The sequence below is a fragment of the Astyanax mexicanus genome, chromosome 11 (genome assembly GCF_023375975.1).
Source record: "Astyanax mexicanus isolate ESR-SI-001 chromosome 11, AstMex3_surface, whole genome shotgun sequence".
Classification (NCBI taxonomy): domain Eukaryota; kingdom Metazoa; phylum Chordata; class Actinopteri; order Characiformes; family Acestrorhamphidae; genus Astyanax; species Astyanax mexicanus.
Window position 1 is genome coordinate 35,759,356 of NC_064418.1, and position 24,475 is coordinate 35,783,830.

Sequence of the window (24,475 nt, forward strand, 5' to 3'; positions counted from 1 at the left end):
TTAAATCATTTAAGTTTAAACAACGTATGGCTTTACAGTGTAACATTTAGAGGTATACTGGCAATAAAATATACGGCATAATAAATACTATGTAATATGTACTGTAACCCTCTACCACAATGATACTGTATATTTCTGTAATACAGATCTAAAAATAAATAAATAAGAGACCACTTAAAAATGATGATTTTTTTTTTTTTTTTTTACTTTACCAAATTGAAATCCTCTGGAATAAAATCAAGAGGAGGAAGATGGATGATCACAAGCCATCAAAGCAAGCTGAACTGCTTGAATTTGTTTTTGCACCAGGAGTGGCATGAAGTTATCCAAAAGCAGTGTGTAAGACTGGTGGAGGAGAACATGATGCCAAGATGCATGAAAACTGTGATTAAAAACAAGGGTTATTGCATCAAATATTGATTTCTGATCTCTTAAAACTTTATAAATATGAACTTGTTCTTAATCTTTGCATTATTTGAGGTCTGAAAGCTCTGCATCTTTTTTGTTATTTCAGCCATTTCTCATTTTCTGCAAATAAATGCTCTAAATGAAAAGATTTTAGTTGGAATTTGGGTGAAATGTTGTCTGTAGTTTATAGAATAAAACAACAATGTTCATTTTACTTAAACATAAACCTATAAATAGCAAAATCAGAGAAGCTGATTCAGAAACTGAAGTGGTCTCTTATTTTTTTTTCCAGAGCTGTAAATGGAGATAGTTTGGAATGGATGGATGGAAGAACAAACATGATATAGCAGAACTGCACACACTCTTCTTTGACCAGTCCTTTACAGTTCTAAGAAGTTCTAAGAAGTCCAGCTTTCCTAAGGTGTACTGCCGCTGCTGAAAGGGCACAAAATGAGCTATAATGTGGCTGCACTGCTTTCCCCCCGGTCATGAATGGAAGCCATTCATAGGGGAATGTTTGGTACACGTATTTTAAAGATGTAATTATCTCCCATTTGAATGGGAGCTACTGTAATAAGATGATGGCCCAAACTAAATAATTCCTGACTTGCTCTTTGTATTTGGCGGTGTTGCAATGTGGTGTATCTCATTTACCTAAACAAAGACTATCTTTGAAAGCGGGCAACCTTTATCTGATCCCGAGCGGTACTTGTGTACTGAGGTTGCTAAGCATAATCATACCTGGTGCCAGATGAGGCCTGTCCTCACTGTGTCTGGGTGCCAGGCTGTGGGTAATGGGTGGCAGAGGGCCGGAGGGAGGCTTCTGTGGTTGGGGGAAGCAGAGGAATCGAGGCCGATATCTCTCCTGCCCTGGTCTGGTGTTCACCGAGTTACCCTGACCTGAACAGACAGCGGCATCATCCCTGCCTGCAGAGAGTTAAGATTTATTTATTTATTTATTGGGTGAAGACTTAAAGTAAATGTGAGTAAAAAGTAAAAAATTAAAAAAGAAAATTAATTCTATTCAAACCCAAAAATGACCTTTACATTTTCTGATGACCATGGAATAAAATATTTTACACACTGAAAAAAATGATGAGTAAAATGAGCCTGACTAACTGGCTCATAACATGCCAGATATGTCAGCATTAATAAGTTTGGGGATAGTGTTTCCCCTCAACCCAACCCTGATGCCACTTGTGTCTCTTTTTTCTTTTTTTCTTTCCCTGTTAAATAAACTATTAAATAAATAAATAAAATTCTGCGTTTGCTTTTTTTTAAGTTAATTTAATTTCAGATAAATTTCAGATAAATAAAGTAACTTCAACTCGGTTTCAAGACTTTCAAGACAATGTGTGTTTAACAAAAAATATTTGCATTTCAGAAATTACAATATATTATGTGTCATAAATAATTTGAGTAATATTGTAAAAATTAAGTAACTGTAATTAGGTAATATTGTATGCAGAAATTAAGGAAAGGTTAATAAAAGAAAGGATTGTCAAGTTCATTTATTTACTCCAAAAGCAGTGCGCAAGACTGGTGGAGGAGAACATGCCGAGATGCATGTTTAAAACTTTGATTAAAAACCAGGGTTATTCCACCAAATATTATTATCTGAACTCTTACAATTCTGCAATTAAATGCTCTAAATGCCAATATTTTTATTTGGAATTTAGGAGAAATGTTGTCTGTAGTTTATAGAATAAAACAACAATGTTCATTTTACTCAAACATATACCTATAAATAGCAAAATCAGGAATGACCTTTACCTGTAAGCTGGTTCACATGGTCCTGCTCCTCTGCAGGCGTGTGTTGTGAATAGAAGCGCAGAGTGGCACATCTGAGAACTGGCAGCAGAGGCTGGGTAACACTGGTGTGGCATCCCACCTTGGCTTGAGGCTGCAAGGTAAATAAAATGCAGACATTTACACATTTGATATTGTCTTTTTAAGTCTTCTTTGAGTCCCGGAAGAACAAAAAAACGCTGCTTAAAATGATGTGCCTTTTGAAGCTGTGACACTTCAATGTTTTTGTGCTTATATTCTATTATTTACTCTGCCTTTGTAGGTGTGATCTGTGTTCCCTTTAGATTTGCTCCTGTTTGTGTTAAATATCTGTAGAGGAAATGCAGCAAGTTCATTTGGCTACACCTCTCTAAAATACTTTCAGAAGTATAGAGTAAGTATTAAAATGTTTTAATCCCCCGAGTCGAACATTTAACAACTTTAAAGTGAGACCAGGTGTCAGCATATTAAATAGTTCAGCATGGAGAGACGTTTTGAAAGCTTTTACTGTAGGAAATCCACAGTGTGAGAGAGGAAAAGACAGGGAGAAATTAATTATCTACTGTTTTTCGCTGAACTAGGTGGTCATCTGTTAATTTTATACCCGTCCGGATGGACATCTCTGAGTTTAGTCTCCTCGCATTTAATAAAATAGCTATTTGCGCACTGCCACGCACCGTACTTACACTTTGGGCGCGCGTTTCCACAGAGATCCATGTAAACACAACAGTGAGTGGAAATGGAGGAGCTACTGAACACTGATGTCATGTGACCGAGAAAGCCAAAAAACTCACTAGTGCTCCTGTTTTTTCTATTGCAGTCCAGATCAGTTTTATCACTGATTAAAAGTGTGGAAATTTTCACATACGTCCCCCTGAGAAACTAATCCTGTCCACTAAAAATGTATGAGTTTCTTTGATTTTACCAAATTGAAAATCTCTTGAATATAATCAAGAGGAAGATGGATGCCATCAATCACAAGCCATTAAACCAAGCTGAACTGCTCGATTTTTTTGCACCAGGAGTGGCATAAAGTTATCCAAAAGCAGTGTGTAAGACTGGTGGAGGAGAAAATGCCAAGATGCATGAAAACTGTGATTAAAACCAGGGATATTCCAGCAAATATTGATTTCTGAACTCATAAAACTTTATGAAGTTCATTTGGCTACACCTCTCTAAAATACTTTCAGAAGTATAGAGTAAGTATTAAAATGTTTTGATCCCCCGAGTCGAACATTTAACTTTACAGTGAGACCAGGTGTCAGCATGTTAAATAGTTCAGCATGGAGAGACGTTTTGAAAACTTTTACTGTAGGAAATCCACAGAGTGAGAGAGAGGAAAAGAGAGGGAGAAATGTAGCAATGGTGGGGATTTTTGGCATTGACCTACATAGGCAGTCCTCTGTTTATATAACGTTTGTGTTGAGTTTTGTTTAACTTGCAGACAGAATTTGTCCTAGATTATCTCTGGCGATGTAAGTGATTATTCGCTCTCTGTCTGTGTACCATCATCTGTCTGCGAAAGTATGAATACCATTTACATGAATGCAGATGTGCAGCGATAAGGACTGCGGCCGCGGTCATTTGGAGTTCCTGGCAACCCAGGGCACACCTGTGCTGTTTACATTCAGCCGTAGTGAGAACGTGACAGATGGGGCGCTCTGCACACAGGCCACCCACACCGCGTGCCCATCTCCAGGCTGGGACGCGTCCCAATCCCTAAACACACTGATTACCACATTCAGCTCTCATCACCTGCATCCTTCCCTGATTTGGCACAGAACCGCATCTGCTCTGCTCAGGTTTTACTCTGCAGCTGCTTCTGCTGCTTGCAGGGATTTCTCTGTGCTACCAATGCGAGGGTGGTTTTCTCCAATAAGGCTTAACCTTAAACAGCAGCCTTATTATAGAGTTATTCATCTGCACTGAAAAAAAATGATGAGTAAAATTTACTCAAAAAGAGTTTTGCAATTTTTTGCATTTGCTTTTTTTTTTTAGGTAAATTTAATTTCAGATAAATTTAAGTAACTTTAACTCAGTTTCAAGACTTACAGTAAATAAGGGAACTGAACTTCAGTCAATCCTTTTTTTTTAGTAAATCTGCATACAATATTACCTAATTACAATTACTTAATTAACAATATTACAATATTACTCAAATAATTTATATTAATAAATGTATAAATGTATAATAATTTGATACATAATATATTATAATTCCTGAAATTTTAATATTATTATAGTTAAAACACACACATATTACACTGTCTCAGCACATGGATGGCATGTAATACATTCTTTATATAAGAATACTAAAAAAAAATATTACATGCCATCCATGTGTTAAGACAGTGAGACTTGGTCTGTTTACAAAATAAATCTTTGAGATTATGTAAATATTTGAATGCGTGTTTTAACAAAAAATATTTAAATTTCAGGAATTATAATATATTATGTATCTTAAATTATTGGAGTATTATTGTATAAATGAAGTAATTGTAATTATGTAATATTGTATGCACATATTAAGTAAAGTTTACTAAAAGAAAGGATTGACTGAAGTTCAGTTCTCTTATTTACTCTATGTAACATGAAACTGAGTCCTGAAACTGAGTTGAAGTTACTTAATTTTACCTGAAATTAAATTTACCTAAAAAAAAAAAGCAAATGCAGAAAGAATTTTTTTAAATTAAATTTTACTCATCATTTTTTTCAGTGTGTTTAGAGTTATAGAGTAATTACTCTGAAATGAATATGTCAGTTACATATCTGGTAATTGTAAAAGTAATTGGAATAAAAGTTCTTTAGCTCAGGGGCATCTTTGAACTCTGAATTTTTATGAATTTGCAGTAGCAATAGCAACAGGTATGACAGGGTAGCTTTGATGTACTATTTTCCATTCAAAACTGAAAACGTACCAAAAAAGGTGTGTTTACAATGAGGTAAAACAACAGGATAGCATTATGTCATTATGGTTTCTGGTCTCATTAAAGTGTAAAGAACTGACTCTGCTCTTGTCAGCCATAGAATTAACACCACCTGCCTAATACTGAATAGGTCACACTTTTACTGTCAGAAAAGATCTGACCATTTAAGACATGAACTCCACAAGACCTCTGAGGTTAGAAGCAAATTCTTTAAGTCCTGTAAGTTGTGATGTACCTTTTATATATACGGATGAAATTAGTTTCTCAGGGGGTCCTGGGGTAATTTTTTTTTCTTTTATGTTGGGTCCTCTGTGATTTTATTCCCGTCCAGAACGACCATGTATGTGTTTTTTTTAGACGTCTTCTAAAAAAAAAAATACAGGCTAAATTATCTACTGTTTTTCACTGAACTCCGTGGTCCTACAGTAACTTTAGTCTTGTCTAGATGCACGTCTCTGAGTTTCGTCTGCTCGCGTTTAATAAAATAGCTATTTGTCCACTACCACGCACCGTAATTACACTTTAGGTGCCCTTTTCCACAGGGATCCACATAAACACAACAGCGAGGAAATGTGGAAATGGAGGAGCTACTGAACACTGATGTCTTGTAACAGAGCAAGCTGAAAAGCTCACTAGTCCTCCTGTTTTTTCAGTTGCAGTCCAGATGCAAGAGTTTTATCACTGAGTACAACTGTGAAAAAAAATTCACAAACGTCACCCTGAAAAACTAATCCCGTCCGGATAGGCCTTATGTTCCCCACATCCCTGTCACTGGTTCACTGGATTTCCTTTCTTTAATCACTTTTGACAGGTACTGACCACTGCATACCAGAAAAAAAAAAAAAACAAAAGCTCACATTGCTAATGCTAAAGTGCTAATACTAAAATACCAACACTTTTGTTCTTGGGACACATGATTTATATTATATGGATAATATAATATGAATATTATTGAGCTTGGACGTACAGCTCTGGAAAAAATAAGAGACCATTTGAAAATGATAAGTTTCTTTGATTTTACTAAATTGAAAACCTCTGGAATGTAAACAAGAGGAAGATGGATGCCATCAATCACAAGCCATCAAACCAAGCTAAACCGCTTGATTTTTTGCACCAGGAGTGGCATAAAGTTATCCAAAAGCAGTGTGTAAGACTGGTGGAGGAGAACATGCCAAGATGCATGAAAACTGTGATTAAAAACCAGGATAAAATTTTATGAATATGAACTTGTTTTCTTTGCATTATTTGAGGTCTAAACGCTCTGCATCCTTTTTGTTATTTCAGCCATTTCTCATTTTCTGCAAATAAATGCTTTAAATGTCAATATTTTTATTTGGAATTTGGGAGAAATGTTCATTTAACTCAATTCAGAAACTGAAGTGGACTCTTATTTTTCTGTATATGCAAATGGGGCCATTATTTGTGTGTGTGTGTGTGTGTGTACAGAGAGGGAGCCATGTTACCATAAATTACAGCAGACTGCTTGGTTGTGGTGAAGAAGGGATTAATGCCAAATCAAGATTTCATCAGCTACCGGTGAAGGCTGGTAAACTTCCACTTAAAGCTCTACAGAACTCTGGATATACTGGCAAGACTGATGAATTTAGTTGACACAGTACCTTAAGCAAGGGTTTCAGGGACTCTTTCCAATGTATATATTTTGAGTTTGGGCAGTGGTGATGTATGTTTGGGTTTTGGGGTGCTCTGGATAAATGGTGCTCTTTATGAGCTGTGTACCTCTGACCTGGTGTTTCATTGCTGCAGCACTTTTACACACTTTATAATAGCGAAAGCATACACAGCACGTGGTGTGATCTGTAGAGTGTGGGAGGTTCGATATTGGCTTTATTTTGATGATATTGTTGCCTTTTTTAATCAGGTAAATAAATATAACAAACAATCAATAATAAACTAGATTTGCCAGAGTTACTTTAGTAGAGACTGTATGAAGCTTGGTGGGTCTATTTTTTTTTTTTTTGAGGTTCTGGGTTTTGCTTGTGGAACAGTACAAATAGGCACAGCACTGTGAAGGTTTAAGAACTTAAAGTTTAAAGTTTAATATTAAAAAAAAGACATGAACTATTTAGGGCTGCAACGATTAGTCAATATAATCGACAATTTCGATTATTTAAATTTGTCGACTACAAATTTCATTGTCAATTTATTGTTTATTTGTAACACTACTGCATTACACAAAGTGCTAGGAACATAAGCTCAGTGGGAGATGGGGTAATTGCTCACTTGCACAGTTTACACTCAACTTAGTCCGTCTCCAAAAGTGCCCAAACACAACAGATTACATACAGGGGTTGAACAACTGAAACTGAAACACCTGTCATTTTAGTGTGGGAGGTTTCATGGCTAAATTGGACCAGCCTGGTGGCCAATCTTCATTAATTGCACATTGCACCAGTAAGAGGAGAGTGTGAAGGTTCAATTAGCAGGTTAAAAGCACAGTTTTGCTCAAAATATTGCAATGCACACAACATTATGGGTGACATAGCAGAGTTCAAAAGAGGACAAGTTGTTGGTGCACGTCTTACTGGTGCATCTGTGACCAAGACAGCAAGTCTTTGTGATGTATCAAGAGCCAGGGTATGTATCCAGGGTAATATCAGCATACCACCAAGAAGGACCAAACACATCTAACAGGATTAACTGTGGACGCTGTAAGAGGAAGCTGTTTGAAAGGGATGTTCGGGTGCTAACCCGGATTGTATTCAAAAAACATAAAACCGTGGCTGCCCAAATCACGGCAGAATTCAATGTGCACCTCAACTCTCCTGTTTCCACCAGAACTGTCCGTCAGGACAATAAATTATTGTGGTCTAAAACCAGGTGTTTCAGTTTCATTGTCCAACCCCTGTATTTACTCACTAAATATAAGTACACTTCATGTTTAAACTAAAATCTTGTCATCTAAATGCCTTTTAAATCTCATTTTTAGCTGTTTCTATTGTTTTAGAGATTGAAGGACATTGCAGATATAATCGATGACTGAGCGACTAATCGAAAAAAATAATCAGCAGATTAGTCGACTAGCAAAATAATCATTAGTTGCAGCCCTAGAACTAGTCCTGCCAAAGCTTTTATTATCACAAACTGAACATTTTGGTTCTGAATAGGTGTTCTGACATGTTTTCATCATGTCTAGATTCAGATAAGGATTTCATATCGGAAACAACATCCAAATGCGAAAAATGCGAAAGAATAGCCCCTACACTTCCTCTCTGCACCTGCATCTGTATGTGTGTGTGTATTTGTTTGCATTTGTTTTCCCGCATGACTGGGTGCGGTATCTGCCTAATCCTGCCTCCACACAGACAACTCTCCAACTCAACAAGAGGGGAAGGATTAATGTGCGTATAATGAGGCGACAGCCAAGGCCTGCGCCGTATTTGCAGATTGTCCTGGAGAGGAATGGGGTAGATTATGGCCTGTCTGCTTATATAAAGCCCCTTAGGACAACTTTATTAAGATTTGCAGCTCATATCCTGCAGAGGTCAATCGGGATAATATACATAAATTGGCTGTTTGATTGGCTTGGAATGTGAGGAAATTGGAGACACCTTGAGCGCTGAGTGTGTTTGCAGCATATAAGCTGCAGGCTTATCAGCCCAGCCCAGGTGGTGTAGCAGCTCGGCGCGTTGCCGCGACGCGAGAGTAAGGGAAGAGACGTAAAATTAATATACACCACCTCGCCGCTCTGCCTTCAGGACGGGGTTAGCTCTCGAGACCCAAATAGAGTTGTGGTTCTCCTACCAGGCCTGGTAAACTAATACCGCTGTGAAGGCTGTCACCCTGACCTGAACCTGCGTCTAAACTCGGTTAGGTAGTAAAAGGCTGGGAGATTTACTGTGGCCTGCCCACTCTCTCTCTCTCTTTCTCTAGTTTATGTCCCACTTCTCCTTCAGCCGGCCGTCGAGTGTCTACCTCAGCCAGGTCTGCACAATGGATCATTTGTAGCAATCTGGACTTCATAACTGGAGAAATCTGACAGAGAGCGACCTGTTTTAACACCTTGGACTCTGCAGTATGCACATATCTTCCATTTCCTGAAAAAAAAAAACACTAAAAAATACAATAGTGGAATTATAGTAAAATTATTCACCCGCTTGCACTTCATCCAAATCATTTTTGCATGAGTCTGTCATGGGAAACATTATACACTGAAAAAAAATGATGAGTAAAATTAAATGCTTTATTTAAGTAAATGTAATTTGAGATACATTTAAGTAACTTCAACTCAGTTTCAAGACTTAAAAGTTACATAGAGTAAATAAGTAAACTGAACTTCAGTTAATCCTTTCTTTTAGTAAACTTTACTTCATTTATTTTTGCTGAATCAATCCTTTCTTTAAGTAACCTTTACTTAATTTCTGCCTACAATATTACCTAATTATAATTACTTTATTTATACAATATTAACAATTAATTTATACAATATTACTCAAATAATTTATGATACATAATATATTATAATTCCTGACATTTCTATATTTTTAGTTAAAACACACATTCAAACATTTACATAATCTCAAAGATTTATTTTGTAAACAGGATGGCATGTAATACATTCTTTTTAGTATACTACAAAAAAGAGAAAGTATTAAATGCCATCCATGTGTTGAGACAGTGTAATATATGTGTTTCAACTAAAAATATTAAAAAATATAAAAAAAAATCAGGACATATATATGATACATATATTATAAAGAATAAATTAAGTAAAGTTTACTAAAAGAAAGGATTGACTGAAGTTCAGTTTCCTTATTTACTCCATGTAATATTTAAGTCTTGAAACTGATTTGAAGTTACTTAAATTTATCTGAAATTAAATTTCCTTCAAAAAAAAAGCAAAAGCAGAAGGTTGCGAAACGTAAATTTGACTTTTTTTAGTGTATGAACTCATCTACTGTATTCTTAATGCCTTCTTTTTTTTGCAGCTGTTGCAGTGAGGAGAGCAGCACAGCTACACATGTAGCACAAGCTGATATACATTTTATTTTGAGTTCTTACCTTTGGGAACAATCAATAAAAAGAGAGACAAGTATAAACGATTATTTGTAGCATTATGTAGCACAAAAGTGCTCAGGTGGGTTTTTTTAATGTCTCTGTTATTCTGCCTCAGAATGAGACCAAGGGATGAGAAAATAAAACGTTTCACAATATTATTATGATTATGTCTTGCCATACTGTACTGATTGTCCAAATAATTTTTGCATGAATTTTCATGAGAAAACTTTATATGAACTCATATATGAACTCAATGGCCTCTTTTTTTGCAGCTGTTTCAGCGAGGAGAGCAGCACAGCTACACATGTAGCACAAATTGATGTAAATTTAGTTTCGAGTGCTTACCTTTGGGAACAATTCAACCAAGAGAGACTAGTATAAAATATTAATTGTAGCATTAACTTATGATTCTGGTAAAAGCACAGTTAAAGCACAGATAAAGGAGAACTCCAGTGTAAAACAAGTACCCCTCGCTGCAGAACCACAAGTCCAGGGGGTGGGGCTGGATCTGATCCAAGGGGTGGAGCCTGACCTCCTGACCACCCATATCTTCTTTTCATTGGTTTTAAGTCATTGCATTTCAATTCGTCGTTAAACTTAACACGTGTCGCTTACGTTTCCCGACCAGGACTTATTTTATCTTATCAAATAAATCCTGGAACCCAACCTTAAGACTTTTACCGTTTATAGATCAAAATGTTATTTGCTACGTAGCACATTTAAATCACACAATACAGATTTAAAAGAAGGAACATGTCTGTGATTACAAACATAATAAAATGCTGTACATTTCCTATATAAATATTAACTATTTCATTTTTTATCTTTAATAAAAAGGGCCTAAAGACAAAATAAAAAATAAATAATTAAAATAAAGGATGCCAATGAGTGTCTTATCTACCAGCTACCATGTTCATTTATTATTACAGATATTAATACACAATCAAAACGTCGAACAAACAGAAGCAATCAGATTTTCAATTAAGTAAAATCACCCAACGAAACTAATTCACGTTCGTGATTGTTTACTTGACTCCGAAAGGCGAGTGAGTAAAACCGGATGGGGAAGAGTCCGATCTGCTTCAGACCAATGAAAACACGACATAGGAAGAGTTGGATCAGATCCAGCCCCACCCCCTGGACTTGTGGTTCTGCAGCGAGGGGTATCTCGTGTAAAATGGACTTTTGGTGTAGTGAAAATGACCTTGTCACCTTGGTGGCTCACAGGAACTATGTAGCAAAGAACAGCATTTTTTTTAGTACTGTAATAAGAACCTTGTTATTATTATTATTACAAGATAATGCTTTCCTAATAAAGTTTCCTTTCTGCGCTGTGTGTTGCTAGATAGGTAAAGAGATAACGGGCAACTGGTTGGCTGGGTTAGCTGTTAGCTTAGCATGGATACCTGCCTCAGCTTTAGTATCATAGCTTCAAAGCTTGAAAGGCTTCTGCTAGTGGCTGGAGTGCTGTGAAAGTGCTAGGTTTTTGAAACTTATATGAGTTTAAAGAGCTACTAAACCCTAAACCATATTTTTACATTAATAAGCTGAAATTTAAACATTTCCTAACCTTTAAAAAAGGCTTTTATTGTGGTCATTTCTGTAGCGCTCTCATAGGTTCAACTGTGCTATAGGCGAAGATGATGTGTTCGGGTACAAAAATCAAAAATATTGTCCACCTTATGATGTCCATCCATCTGCGTCTCACCGATATCAGAGGTATGCTATCCTGCGCTGCCTCTAAACCCATACATCATCCAGTGCCCCTCCCAAACTACTCCTCCCATTTTTTAGCCTTTTTCAAATTTGAGCAAAATCAGGGTGTTTAGTGCCCCTTAGAATGAGGACATAAAAGTGCTTGAGGTTCCATGCACCAAAAGATCTTTATTCACCTGTAAACTACATCAAGTATCCATGTTATGTCTGCTTTTTTGTTAGCTGTAATCCCCAATGCTGTGCTACTTCATGCAAATGAAAATCTATAGACTGTATCTAGAGACTGAATATCTGTATTTTTCTTTATTTTACTTTATTCATCCTACAGTGGCCAATATTGGTTCTCTTTGGTTCGTCATTTATCCGTTACCATGTTCTGATTGTACTCTACCTGTTTTTTGCCATATGCTAAGATGGCTTCAGTGAGGTCTTGAAGAGTGTGCAGCTGAATCTCTGCTTCCTCTCTGGAACTTCTCAAGGCTCTCCCTTTTCTGTTGAGCTTGCTTGTTTGGCAGGATGACAGCGCAAGGTCTTCCGAGTAAAGAATGAGCAGACCTCTCCTTGTGCTGTAGGTTTTAGGGGGTGTGGGCTCCGCTCCACCAAGCAGTCGTCCACTGCTGGATAAGCGAAGCAGAGGAGGCTGGGATCTCCAGTTAAAGTAGTCCTGGTGGAGAATAAATTACATAAAATGGACTCTGTTTAACACAAATACTACTTTTAAGTTCACTAAGTAAAACAAGGTAAGTAGAAATAGTGGTGAAGCAGTGGCTCTCTATCTGATACACACACTCTATTTGAGATGTACAATGTAGGATGTAGTAATGTAGTACAATGGGAAAATGAATATGACATTAATGTGCAGAATGTTAGCTTTAATTGTATATTAATAAAGTGTATTTGTATTAAAATTGAGCAAGAGTCTATAATGAAAAACCCATGTAACATGTTGGAGGCAGGATGCAAATGCAAGTTGAGTTAAAAAAACTAAGACTATAAAACAATGTATTAATAAGAAGACTAATAAACAAATAAAGAAGTAACATAAGCAAGCAAAGAAACTTAAAGTAAAGAAAACAAACCATATACTAAACTTACACTAAACTGCAGAACTGAGAAATGTATATATATACTAGGACAGTGTCAAAATACAGAGGATAAAGCTCACATAGAGACAGAGGATCAAACACAAAAAGCACAACAGTGAACAAAGGAACAAATGAGGTATTTATACACAGATGCAGACAAGGGACATCTGGGGAAGTAACAAGGGGGTGGGGTTACAAATGAGACAGGCTTAAAGAGCACATGGCTGGGAACACAAGACAGGAAAACAAGAGGACAGGAGCACATGAGGCCAAAGAGGGGAAAAAAAGAAAGTCATAGGCTAAGATGTGACAACCCCACCCCTTTTTAGAGGGCTATGTGCAGTAGAATATAGTAATAAAAAGATACATTCTTAGTTTGGTCTGTATACTAGATGATGGGTAGTTTTTTTCTGTTCTAATAATTTTAATGCAGTTTTGTAATGAAGCCTGTAGTTTCAGTTTATTGTTCATTATGGGAAACTCATCCTCAGTGAAGTTCACTCCAGGCGAAATCTTTATCTCATCAAGACATTCAGACCTGCCAGTGGTTTGCATCCTGTGATTACCCTTTGAGGTCATGCTGGTGTATTCTTTTCTCCCGCAGAGCACGTCTGATCAGATCCTTCATGAATAAAAAAATCTTCATTTAGTCTTTACCTAACTACCAAGCTCACCTGTCCATTCTTACTTTTTAACAAAGCATCAAACAGGATTTATCGTGATTTTTTTTTAAAGATTTTTCTTCATGGTCTTGAGAAACAAGAGTAACAGACTCTTGTTGTACCTGCATTCTAAAACAGGTGGGCTGCATTTCTTAGCTGTTCCAAAGTAAAGGACACTAAGCTATAAAGCCTACGCAAATTCTAGGACGCAGCTGATGTATCCTTTCCAAACTTTTATTCAAATACACTGTACAATGCAAAGGAGAAATGAAAACAGAACCACAACACAGTGTATGTTTTAAAAATAGTTTTTTAGCATTAAAAAGCACAATGCAATGGGCTCTATTCCCTTTCACAGCCTTTGTAGACTGTTCCATTTGTGTGACCAATACACTACCATAAAAGAGTTTTCAAAGGACAATCCTACCAGGACCTGGCCTACCTTGCCTGCAGCCTAAGCATTAGAATGCAGATTATGTTCCATATCTAGACCATCAACTCTACAACTACATTATTTGATTGCTCACATGACCATGAACAAATCATGCACAATCAACAGAAAACTGGTTTAATTCATATATTTATCCTATTGATTATTCCCCCTTTTTTCATGCTTTGACATAATCTAAATCTGGCAGCTGTCCTATACATTTTAGCAACATTTTATGAATAAACCAACAGAAATGCAAAAAAAATATGGGAAATGTATTTATTTTTTGCAATGAATTCTACTGGTTATTGAGTCTTTTTCTCAGTCTTCTGTAAAATAGTTTTTGTGTGACTGCCACACTATATAAATGTAAATAAAGCTCTGAAAAAAATGAGACCACTTAAAAATGACGAGTTTCTTTGATTTTACTAAATTGAAAACCTCTGGAATATAATCAAGAGGAAGAGGGATGATCACAAGCCATCAAACCAAACTGAACTGCTTGAATGTTCGCACCAGGAGTGGCAAGAAGTTATCCAAAAGCAGTGTGTAAGACTGGTGGAGGTGAACATGCCAAGTTGTATAAAAACTGTGATTAAAATCAGGGTTATTTCACCAAATATTGATTTCTAAACTCCTAAACCTTTATGAATTTGAACTTGTTTTGCATCTTTTTTGTTATTTCAGCCATTTTTCATTTTCTGCAAATAAATGCTCTAAATTACACTATTTTTATTTGGAGAAATGTTTTACATGGTTTATAGAAGTGGTCTCTTAATTTTTGTCCAGAGCTGTATATTTTTTTTATTAAAGCTGATGTTCTGCACCCCAAAAATCACTTTTTTGGCTGATCTAATGTACTAAAAACAGATTTAGTTCTAAAGCACACTTAGGTATGTTATTCGATCAAAACCCTAAATGCTACAATGTGTTAAATAGGACACTTTAAATTTAAGAAGATTGGTGATGAGAGGTACCTCAGGTTCAAAAAAGATTTCCAGTCTCCTGTATGGACCTCCATCATGTGTCTGGACCTCTTGGCTGTATCCACGACTTAAGAGTGACAGAGCAAGGTCTTTCATGGTGATACTGATGATGAACACCTGTAAAGGTGGGAAATAGAATAAGTCCAAATGATCATCAAAACTGTTCATAAATCACTTTCAAAGAAGGGTATTAAAGAGGATTAAAAATAAAGAAATAATGGACTGCAATAATAAACATATACTCCAACATAAAGCTGCTACTCAGCTGTATATCCCACATCACTGGTGATGCCGCAACACAAGGAGGGTAAAGACTAGCTCATGCCTCCTCCAATGCATGTGATGTCAGCCATCGTTTCTTTTCAAAATGTTGCTGATGTAGAATGTGCTGCTCCGAGTAGCATCACAGCATGCACGGAGGGCAGCGCAGCGCAGGTTCCGATACATCAGCTCACAGACGCCTTGTACTGATCAACATCACCCTTTTGGAGTAATGTGGAGAGAGAGCGTCATCTACCCTCTCAGGGCTCCGGCAGCTAATGGCAAGGGATTCGAACCAGCGATTTCCTGATCATAGTGGCAGTGCTTTAGAACACTGGACCAATCAGCGCACCTACAGAAGTATTTTTAAACCCAAGTATCTTTACTCCTTCCTGAGTAATGAATATACAGGGGTTGGACAATGAAACTGAAACACCTGTCATTTTAGTGTGGGAGGTTTCATGGCTAAATTGGACCAGACTGGTGGCCAATCTTCATTAATTGCACATTGCACCAGTAAGAGCAGAGTGTGAAGGTTTAATTAGCAGGGTATAAGCACAGTTTTGCTCAAAATATTGAGTTCAAAAGAGGACAAATTGTTGGTGTACGTCTTGCTGGCGCATCTGTGACCAAGACAGCAAGTCTTTGAGATGTATCAAGAGCCACGGTATCCAGGGTAATGTCAGTATACCACCAAGAAGGACCAACCACATCCAACAGGATTAACTGTGGATGCAAGAGGAAGCTGTCTGAAAACATAAAACCACGGCTGCCCAAATCACGGCAGAATTCAATGTGCACCTCAACTCTTCTGTGTCCACCAGAACTGTCCGTCTGGACAATAAATTATTGTGGTCTAAAAGCAGGTGTTTCAGTTCATTTTCCAACCCCTGTAAATGAATAAGTGAACAGTAAGAATATTTCCAAACTCACTCCCATATAAGAGAAATGCATTTCCCCCACTAACTGCTATGTTGCCTTACCTGCATTTATGTTGTTGTACTCTTCTCCCACGCAACCGGCTCCTCATGGTTTACGGAACACATTCTGAGGGCTGGTTTGTGTCATTGAATGGGACTCGCCACTTTTGCTCTGCAGCACAGTCACATCTGACTCCTAAAGCTTCTGTTTGCTGGGCCTCACTGTTGCTAGGCTCTCCACAGCTCCTCAGAACAGGACTGTTTTCATGTTGCCTTGGATGCAACTAAGAGGTTACCCCCTCCTGGTCAAGCCAGCTATTCCGGCTACCTTGGTTGCACCCATCTTAACAGTTAAACAAAGAGAAAAAAACTTCCATATACTCACAAAGGCAGTCTGTGCAGAGATTCAGTTGGATTCGGATGGCTCACTAATTTACTGATGGCTTGTTTTCTTTTCCTGTAAATTTAGATGGTCCTGATGGCACAACAACCACTCATTTTGGGTTTCTGGTTGTGGTTTTGTCATTTTCTGGGGAACAGCTTCCTCTCCAAAAACTGCTGCTCCTTCAGACAGATTCAGCCTAGTTTATGCCTGCAACCAGGGTTGCCAGGTTAATCCAATAAAATTATCCAGCCTAAAGTCAGTCTAAAATTTCCACCCTTCAGAAGCTAAAACTAGCTCAAAATATATGTCTGTCACACATTTAAAGCCTGACTATTTTTTTTTTCTATAAGGGATTTATTCAGTGTTGCTATTTACCTTAAAGTCATTAATAATTCTGTAACATAATAAAATGGTTTTAATAACAGTTTTACATCCCAATCAAGAACATTTAATAGTAACATAATCATAATAAAAAAATAGACTTTTACTTACTAATTTCAAAAAAGCCCAATTTGGCGGGAAAACCGCAACCCTGGCAACTCTGCCTGTAACAGTGAAGAGGAGGCAGTGAAGGGCCTTCTGAGTTTAGAGAGCCTCACCAATACACGATTTTTGTCAATTTGTGTATCATTAAATCAATCAAGCAAACACACACACAACACTGTTGTGTTTAGATGCACAGATTACTGCATAATGTGTTAATAACTGGATTTCCTAATACTGCTGATCAATTGTCAGTTTAAATGAAATTCCCAGATGTTAAACATGTGTTATTACATGCTTACAAATATTCTCCTTGTTTCAATGTATGTTTTGGGTTAACATACATAAAGGTACCTTTGTGATAAATGGCCAGAATGTTCGACTTTTCCTTGAGTCTCCTTAAGGCTTAGGGATTTATTTAGGAAAAAAGTGTGCAGACAAGCTTAAAATCTAATTAATTTTAACAAGGTTATTGACGCCCTTTAAAAGAGGGTTATTTAAATGTTATTAAATATAGAAAATGATTGTATACTGATCCCTGACAAATGAAATAAAACAGTTTAAATGCTTATATGGCTCTTTACAATGATTAAAAACCTGTTTAATCTTTTGAAAATGGTTTTGAATGGCAGCAATAAGGGTCAGAGGACCTTTTGTATATGTTTGTAATGTGTGGATAACTGTTGATTAATAGACATTATAGTAGTTTGACCAATTTAGATTGAGTGCATATATATATATATATATATATATATATATATATATATATATATATACATATATATATATATATATATATATATATATATATATATATATATATATGTATATATATGTATATATATATATATATATATATATATATATATATATATATATATATATATATATATAATTATTATAGTTGTACTGATCAATTTAGTATTGTAATGATATTGAACATATCCAGCCTGTTCATTTAATGCTTGAATTAGGAATCATATGTAAGGCGTTGTTCATTTAGTATAAGCAATACAGAGAATATGTACAATACTAATTAGTGCCTGCTGTTTCCTGTCAATTTAAACCTCCTCATCAATGGAGGCCAATTATAAATAGTAAGTGACGCTTTCCCGACACCGTCATAGAATATTAATGCACTGGTTTCTTGACAAGATGTTGAGAAGTGAAGAAAAATCTCACAGTTTACTGCAGAGAGAAAGTCTCTACTCCCTGCTGAGGATGCCTGCGAGCCACAACACTGCTGTTAACTCCTGCATTTCCTCTTGCCTTGTATAACCACAGTGATTCACTTTACAGCAATATGAGATCATACTTTCTCAGAAACTAAGCAGAACTATTGCCAGGTTGCCTGCTGAGATGGCAAGGGGGATGTGGTAGGCTACATGTTTGGGGTTAGCAAATGGTCACCTCAGTCTGACCACACCTTTACTGGCTTAAGTGCCCTTGTTTGCTGAACTTGCTGGACAAAATGTTTGCTAAGGTGTAGAATTTAGAAAACACATCTGGGTTAAAGGTGGGGGGAGAGTGAGACCACCACAGAATGATCTGAAAAAAAGATTTTATGCTAAAATTTGTTATGGCTTTTGGATTTTAGGTAGTGTGCAGAAAAAACAATTAATAGTGTGTTTCTGGTCCTAAATACGTTCTAAAATCAGTTTTATAAGTGTGAGTGTTAGGTTTTCTCCTTCAAAATAGGCCAGGAACAGAAGATATATAGTGGCTATCATGGAAAAACCTCATACCTTATTTTTTACAGTTTTTTCTTGTTTGTTTAGAGTGCATCAAAATTTTATAATGAATAAACTAATGGAAATAGTCCAAAATGACCAAGGAGCTTTCCTGTAAAATAACCATTTTAAAGGTGGCTTTGATCTGACAGTGACAATATTTTTTATACTTCAAGGTTTTTTTATGTGTCTGAGATGATGTAAAGTAAATCCTTGTAAATTGTTTCACCTTGAAGCTCTGGAGGACAAGAAAAACCTCTTTTAAAGACCAGAACTATACACCTATAGGTGGCGCCAGATCACTGTTATACAGATTTCTCTAAAGAACGGTGAAGAAGTGAGGACCAGGCTTCAGCACAGTTTGGTGATATCCCTGCTTTAACATTTGAACTAAATCCAATGCCAATTAACAGATCAGTTGTATCAACTGTGGTTAGGCAGGAAGGTGACCTAAATAAGCAAGAATCAAGGCCTCCAGAAGGGAATACTAGAACACTATTGCTCTACTGGACTGATTTCCTCTCCAGTAAGATACTGGTGTAGACATATGGATTTTAACTGACTGTTAAAATATATGTCTGGTTTAAAAATGCATTGTTTGGTAGATATATGCGTAGGGAAAAGAATATTTAACAACTTGTATCCATGTCTCATTCTGAGTTTTATATTCTTTACTTTTTAAGATTCTATTTATGACAGTATGACTTAATATGACCCAGTTCAATAAATCTAATATTGAAGAAATGTGCTACTGACTTATTTAATAAAAGAGTACCACCTTAAATGAACCCCTCATTTAGGTTACCATTGACTATGCTATGAACAATGGTGCTATATGGTGCACTAATATTTCTGGAAAAAAAAGAATATTAATTAAGCCAATAATTAAAAATCTAATCATTTTATTCAGTGAAACTGTACATGTACAAATGTCCTCTTACCAATTTTCATTTTTTAAAAATCAAGTAGAAAAAAGAACAAGATTATCTTCATAAATACATATATTCTTTAAGAAAAGGTGATTATTTACATGTTGTGGAGTTGAAAAAAAGGAGCTTGCATAATTTCACAGCTGTACACATGCATATAGCCCACAAGCCCATTTGTGCCACAGAACTATGCAGGATTGTCTGTGCCTGTGAAAGTTATACAAGCCCATATAAAAACAACAAAAAAGGAAGAGATACATTTATAAGGCAAACATGTTCAACTTTCATTGACGGAGCGGTGATTCAACAGTAATGAGCATAACACATACTGTGCCAGTCGGGTGGAGGCCTATGCGTCCTACAGATCTGCACAGATCACATCTGTGAATTATACTGTTACATAGAGCTATAGTCATATCTTGTCCATAGGTTTGGGATCATCTTGGCACATGTTCAGTGTCCATAGAATGCATGTGTGTTAGTTTGGCTCGTATTTGCGTTAGGAGTTCAGTTCCTTGCTCAGGCTTTTAAGGAGAATGCATCTCAGAAAAACTGTGAGTCTAGCCCTGTTATTTCAGCTCTGAACCTGTAGTCCATCTGCACTGCAGAATTCTGTTTTCTTGCTCTATCACAGCTGAAATGGCTCAAAAAGGACTTAAAAGTTATTATGCTTGTGACAATAGGAAACTATAAATGGTTCCCAAGTGTATATGTTTTCCTCCTCAACTATTAGCTGATGAATTAGATGATTTAGGGCCGTAGCGTTCAACCCAGTCCTCAGGGAGCCCTAGATGTCCATAATTTTGTTCCCTGTGGACTGGCTTGTAGCCTTGGAGCTAGCTAGCTCTAGAAGGCCAGAGGTTAGCTCCATTCGGACTTAAAACAGCAACAAGGATGTGTGATGTGGGCCAGCTAGAGCAAGAAAACATGAACCTGTCCAGTGCAAAGTGGGATTTACTACTGGATGTGGCTCTCGGATCACTGTCCTCATCCTTTTCTACGTATTTGTCCATCTCATACTGTCGTCTCGCCTTGGTTACTGTTACTGAGCCTCTTGTAAAACCTGCGCCAAGACTGAAGCGTCTTGCCGGACCAAATCCAGAAGCCCGATGTGATGCCCACGATCATGGTCATCAGGTACTTGATCATGAAGACGGTGAAGTCTGGCGTGACCGGCGCAAAGTCCCCGGCCGGACAGGGCACGGCGAAGCGCTTGCACGTGTGCATGTGCCACGTGCGCTCCCACTGCGGGCGGAACGCCTGCTCGTAGAAGTAGCAGGCGATGACCACCGTGGCGGGCACCGTGTAGAGCACGCTGAAGACGCCGATGCGCACCATGAGCTTCTCCAGCTTCTCCGTCTTGGTGCCATCGTGCTTCATGATGGTGCGGATGCGGAAGAGCGAGACGAATCCCGCCAACAGGAACGACGTGCCCAGGAAGAGGTATACGAAGAGAGGGGCGAGCACGAAGCCGCGCAGCGCGTCCACGCTGTGCACACCCACGTAGCACACGCCCGCCAGAACGTCGCCGTCCACCTGGCCAAGCGCGAGGATGGTGATGGTCTTGACGGCGGGCACGGCCCAGGCGGCCAGGTGGAAGTACTGCGCGTTGGCCTCAATGGCCTCGTGGCCCCACTTCATGCCAGCCGAGAGGAACCACGTGAGGGACAGAACGACCCACCAGATGGAGCTGGCCATGCCAAAGAAGTAGAGGATCATGAAGAGGATGGTGCAGCCCTCCTTCTTAGTGCCCTGCGCCACCGTGCGGTAGCCGTCGTCGCTGAAGCGGTCGATGCAGACTACACGGTCCTCCAGGAAGAAGCCGGCCGCGTACGCCACAGCTACCATGAAGTAGCAGCCCGAGAGAAAGATGATGGGCCGCTCGGGGTAGCGGAACCGCCGCATGTCCACCAAGTAGGTCAGCACGGTGAAGAGGGTGCTGGCGCAGCACAGCACCGACCAGATTCCCACCCAGAGGCGGCCAAACTTCACCTCCTCCTCCCTGAAGTACATCAGACCGTTGGGCTTGGTGGGCTCGCAGGGGGCTCCGCAGTCCTTCTCACCCATGAAGTGGTAGTTCAGGTAGCTGGGCACCCTCAGCTGTAGGGGGCACGTGAAATGAGGGCTTGACTTGCCCCCAGAGCCTATACCACCAGCGCCACCGGCACCAGGGGGCAGCGTGAGCGGCTCTCGCCCGTAGCCCGTCGGCTCGGACGTCGCCCCGGCTCCGCCGCCGGCTGCCTCGGATGTGTTCTGGCCCACGCAGATCTCTCCGGCTCCGTGCACGGGGAAGTTCTCGCAGCGCAGGCGCTCCGGCCACTGGAAGCCGAACTTGTTCATGAGCGCCTCGCAGCCGTGGCGTGCCCGCTCACACAGCGAGCGGCACGGGGGGATGGCCTGCTCCAGCACCGTGCATACAGGCGCGTACATGGAGCACAGGAAGAACTTGAGGTCCGCCGAGCACTGCACCTTCACCAGCGGGTAGAACTGGTGCACCTCCAGTCCGGCGTCCTCCTGGTTCGTGTGGCCCAGCAGGTTGGGCATGATGGTCTGGTTGTAGGCGATGTCCGTGCACAGGGGGATGGAGATGGGCTGGCAGAAGCCGTGCTCCGGCACCGAGATGCCCTTCTCGCCGTGGTACTGAGCGCCGCTCGGCTGGGAGCTCAGCAGGCACGACGCGAGGAGAACCAGCAGCAGGCAGCGGAGAGTCCGATTTATAGGGGCCGGCATTGTGAAGGGAGCCGCGGGTAGGCTTGGCTGGGGTGTTAAAAAGGCTTAAACTTTACTTTTGTTCCGACAAAAATGATTTTTGAAGAGAAATATGTTCAAAACAAACCAAACAGAGGAGGAAAACTAAATATATACTGTGTGGCTTTACACCTCAACAACTCATTTGTGTTTTCCAATGCAAAAAAACTCTCAAAGTTCACAGCAGCCTCTTTAAAATGTCTTAAGTTTTGTGTTCATTCAGCCAAAATGATTTTTGATGGAAAATGAGGAAGAAAAGAAAACAAAGGTCACTCGTGTTTTCCAAGAAAAAAAACCCTCAAAGTTCAAGCAGGTTTCCTCTATGCAGTCCGAAAAAGCCAAAAGCTTCGACAAAAAAGCAGGCAGTGTTTTATAGTCCTTTAAAAGTCGACGACGATTTCCACTCTTCCTCTCTCTTAATAAACTTAGCTAGGTCTCCGTCGAATTCAGAAAGCCCCCGCTTTAAGCGCACAAGTCCGCCAGGGTCTGATTTCAAAGCCAGGCTCGCTATTCCACAGACTAGCAAACCCAGCAGCTCGACCCCAACTTTTCCATGAACCTCGCTGGTCACAGGGGTCCTCCAGTAATTTGCAGGCAGATATCGACCTCAAACGCGGTGTTTCAGCTCGTCCAGGCTCGCGGTGTTTTCTCAGCAGTGTTATCTGGTCCTGCTCCTCGTCTTTCTGCAGTCCTCAGCCTCTCTCTTTCTCTCTCTGGATGGTTTGAGCTCCAGCACAGCGCTCCCACTGTAATGTGTGGCGCCTGTTTCCAGACGCCCCTCATTCACCTCCCCCTAGCCCTCACCGTGGGGCGCCTTGAAACCGAGGTTTTCTCTCCCCCAACCAATCACGGCCTTTGTTTTCCTTCCCTCCCGGCTCCTGATTGGTCACAGACAGTAATTGCAGCGGGGTCTCAACTATCAGAAACTTTCCCCTCTGAATTTGTTGAAGTAACGAGTGCTGAGCTCGGTATGTTCTATACATGCTACGTGGAGGTACACACACACTGTACAAAATCGATAATTAACCCTTTAACAGTCCAGGATTTTTATCAATTGTCTGCCTGACATTACACAACTAAATTTTGAGGATTTCTTTTTTTCTATTCAAGCATTACATAAAAAAATATTTCATGTTTGAAAAGGAACATAATTTTAATTATAATAGAAAATATAAAAAATATTTAAGTAAATTTGTTAATGTCAAAATGAATAAAATCACACAATTGTCTCTTTCCTGAACATAATTTTAAAATCAATATTTTCCTAAATACAAATGAAACAGTTTATGTCCTCCAAAATTTTAATTTCATTATGCTTGTCTAGTTTGTACGTCTTTTTTTAAACCTTCAAATTTTGGAGATAAAACCTTTTACTGAGCTGGAAGTAAAAAGTGAACCGGCAGTTTCTCCAAGTGTTCTGTAGGAGACTTTAAAGCTCTCAAATTTTCCAGAAGTTTTTTACTGCAGAAAAAAATAGTTATGTATCACCTACACCTGTAGCCTGTATACAGGACAAGGTACTTTAAGGGGTTAAATATTGATTGGGTTTAAAGATGTGTAAGAGTGTGAACTCCTCTTTGTCAACTGCCTTCTTTCTTATCTCATTCCTTTGATGAATACTGATCAGTGGTCATCAGAGGGTGAATTGAGACAGCAAATAAGATTAAATTGACCTAATTAAATTGCCCTAGATAAAGTGTTGATTAAATTAACATTTGCAAAAAAAGAAGATAATCTAAAATAAAAACAAAAAGCTAAAAAAAGTAAAACTGTAGGTCTCTAAGAAAAAAATAAAAGAAAAACAATTCATTTGTACATGAAACACATTCATTGTGGTTTGAAATAAAATGCTCAGTTTCAGAGAAACTCATGTGAGAATGGTTCACAGTGTCTGTAACGGAAAACCAAATATGAGAAGAGTGCAAGAACGCACCACAGGAAGATATTTGAAATGGTTATGAACATGCAGCCCAACGCCTTGTTTTATGAGTTCTGAGAAGA

General features: G+C 38.7%; 2 protein-coding genes across 2 annotated transcripts in view; both read right to left on the reverse strand.

Moving 5' to 3' along the window:
• The window catches only part of LOC111194900 (uncharacterized protein KIAA2012), a 51,301-nt gene extending 34,871 nt beyond the window's left edge, over positions 1–16,430 (reverse strand). The window contains exons 1-5 of the mRNA XM_022680275.2: positions 16,263–16,430; positions 15,010–15,135; positions 12,247–12,519; positions 2,182–2,311; positions 1,150–1,335 (exon numbers count right to left, since the gene is read on the reverse strand). Of these exons, the coding sequence (XP_022535996.2) occupies positions 1,150–1,335; positions 2,182–2,311; positions 12,247–12,519; positions 15,010–15,135; positions 16,263–16,268 (721 nt within the window). The 5' untranslated portion in view covers positions 16,269–16,430. The remainder of the gene's footprint in view (positions 1–1,149; positions 1,336–2,181; positions 2,312–12,246; positions 12,520–15,009; positions 15,136–16,262) is intronic.
• Positions 16,431–19,682: 3,252 nt separating this feature from the next.
• fzd7a (frizzled class receptor 7a) lies at positions 19,683–23,261 on the reverse strand. Its single transcript, XM_007261065.4, has one exon. It carries the CDS (start codon positions 22,454–22,456, stop codon positions 20,741–20,743), a length of 1,716 nt encoding a protein of 571 aa, XP_007261127.2. The 5' UTR covers positions 22,457–23,261; the 3' UTR covers positions 19,683–20,740.
• Positions 23,262–24,475: the final 1,214 nt, after the last annotated feature.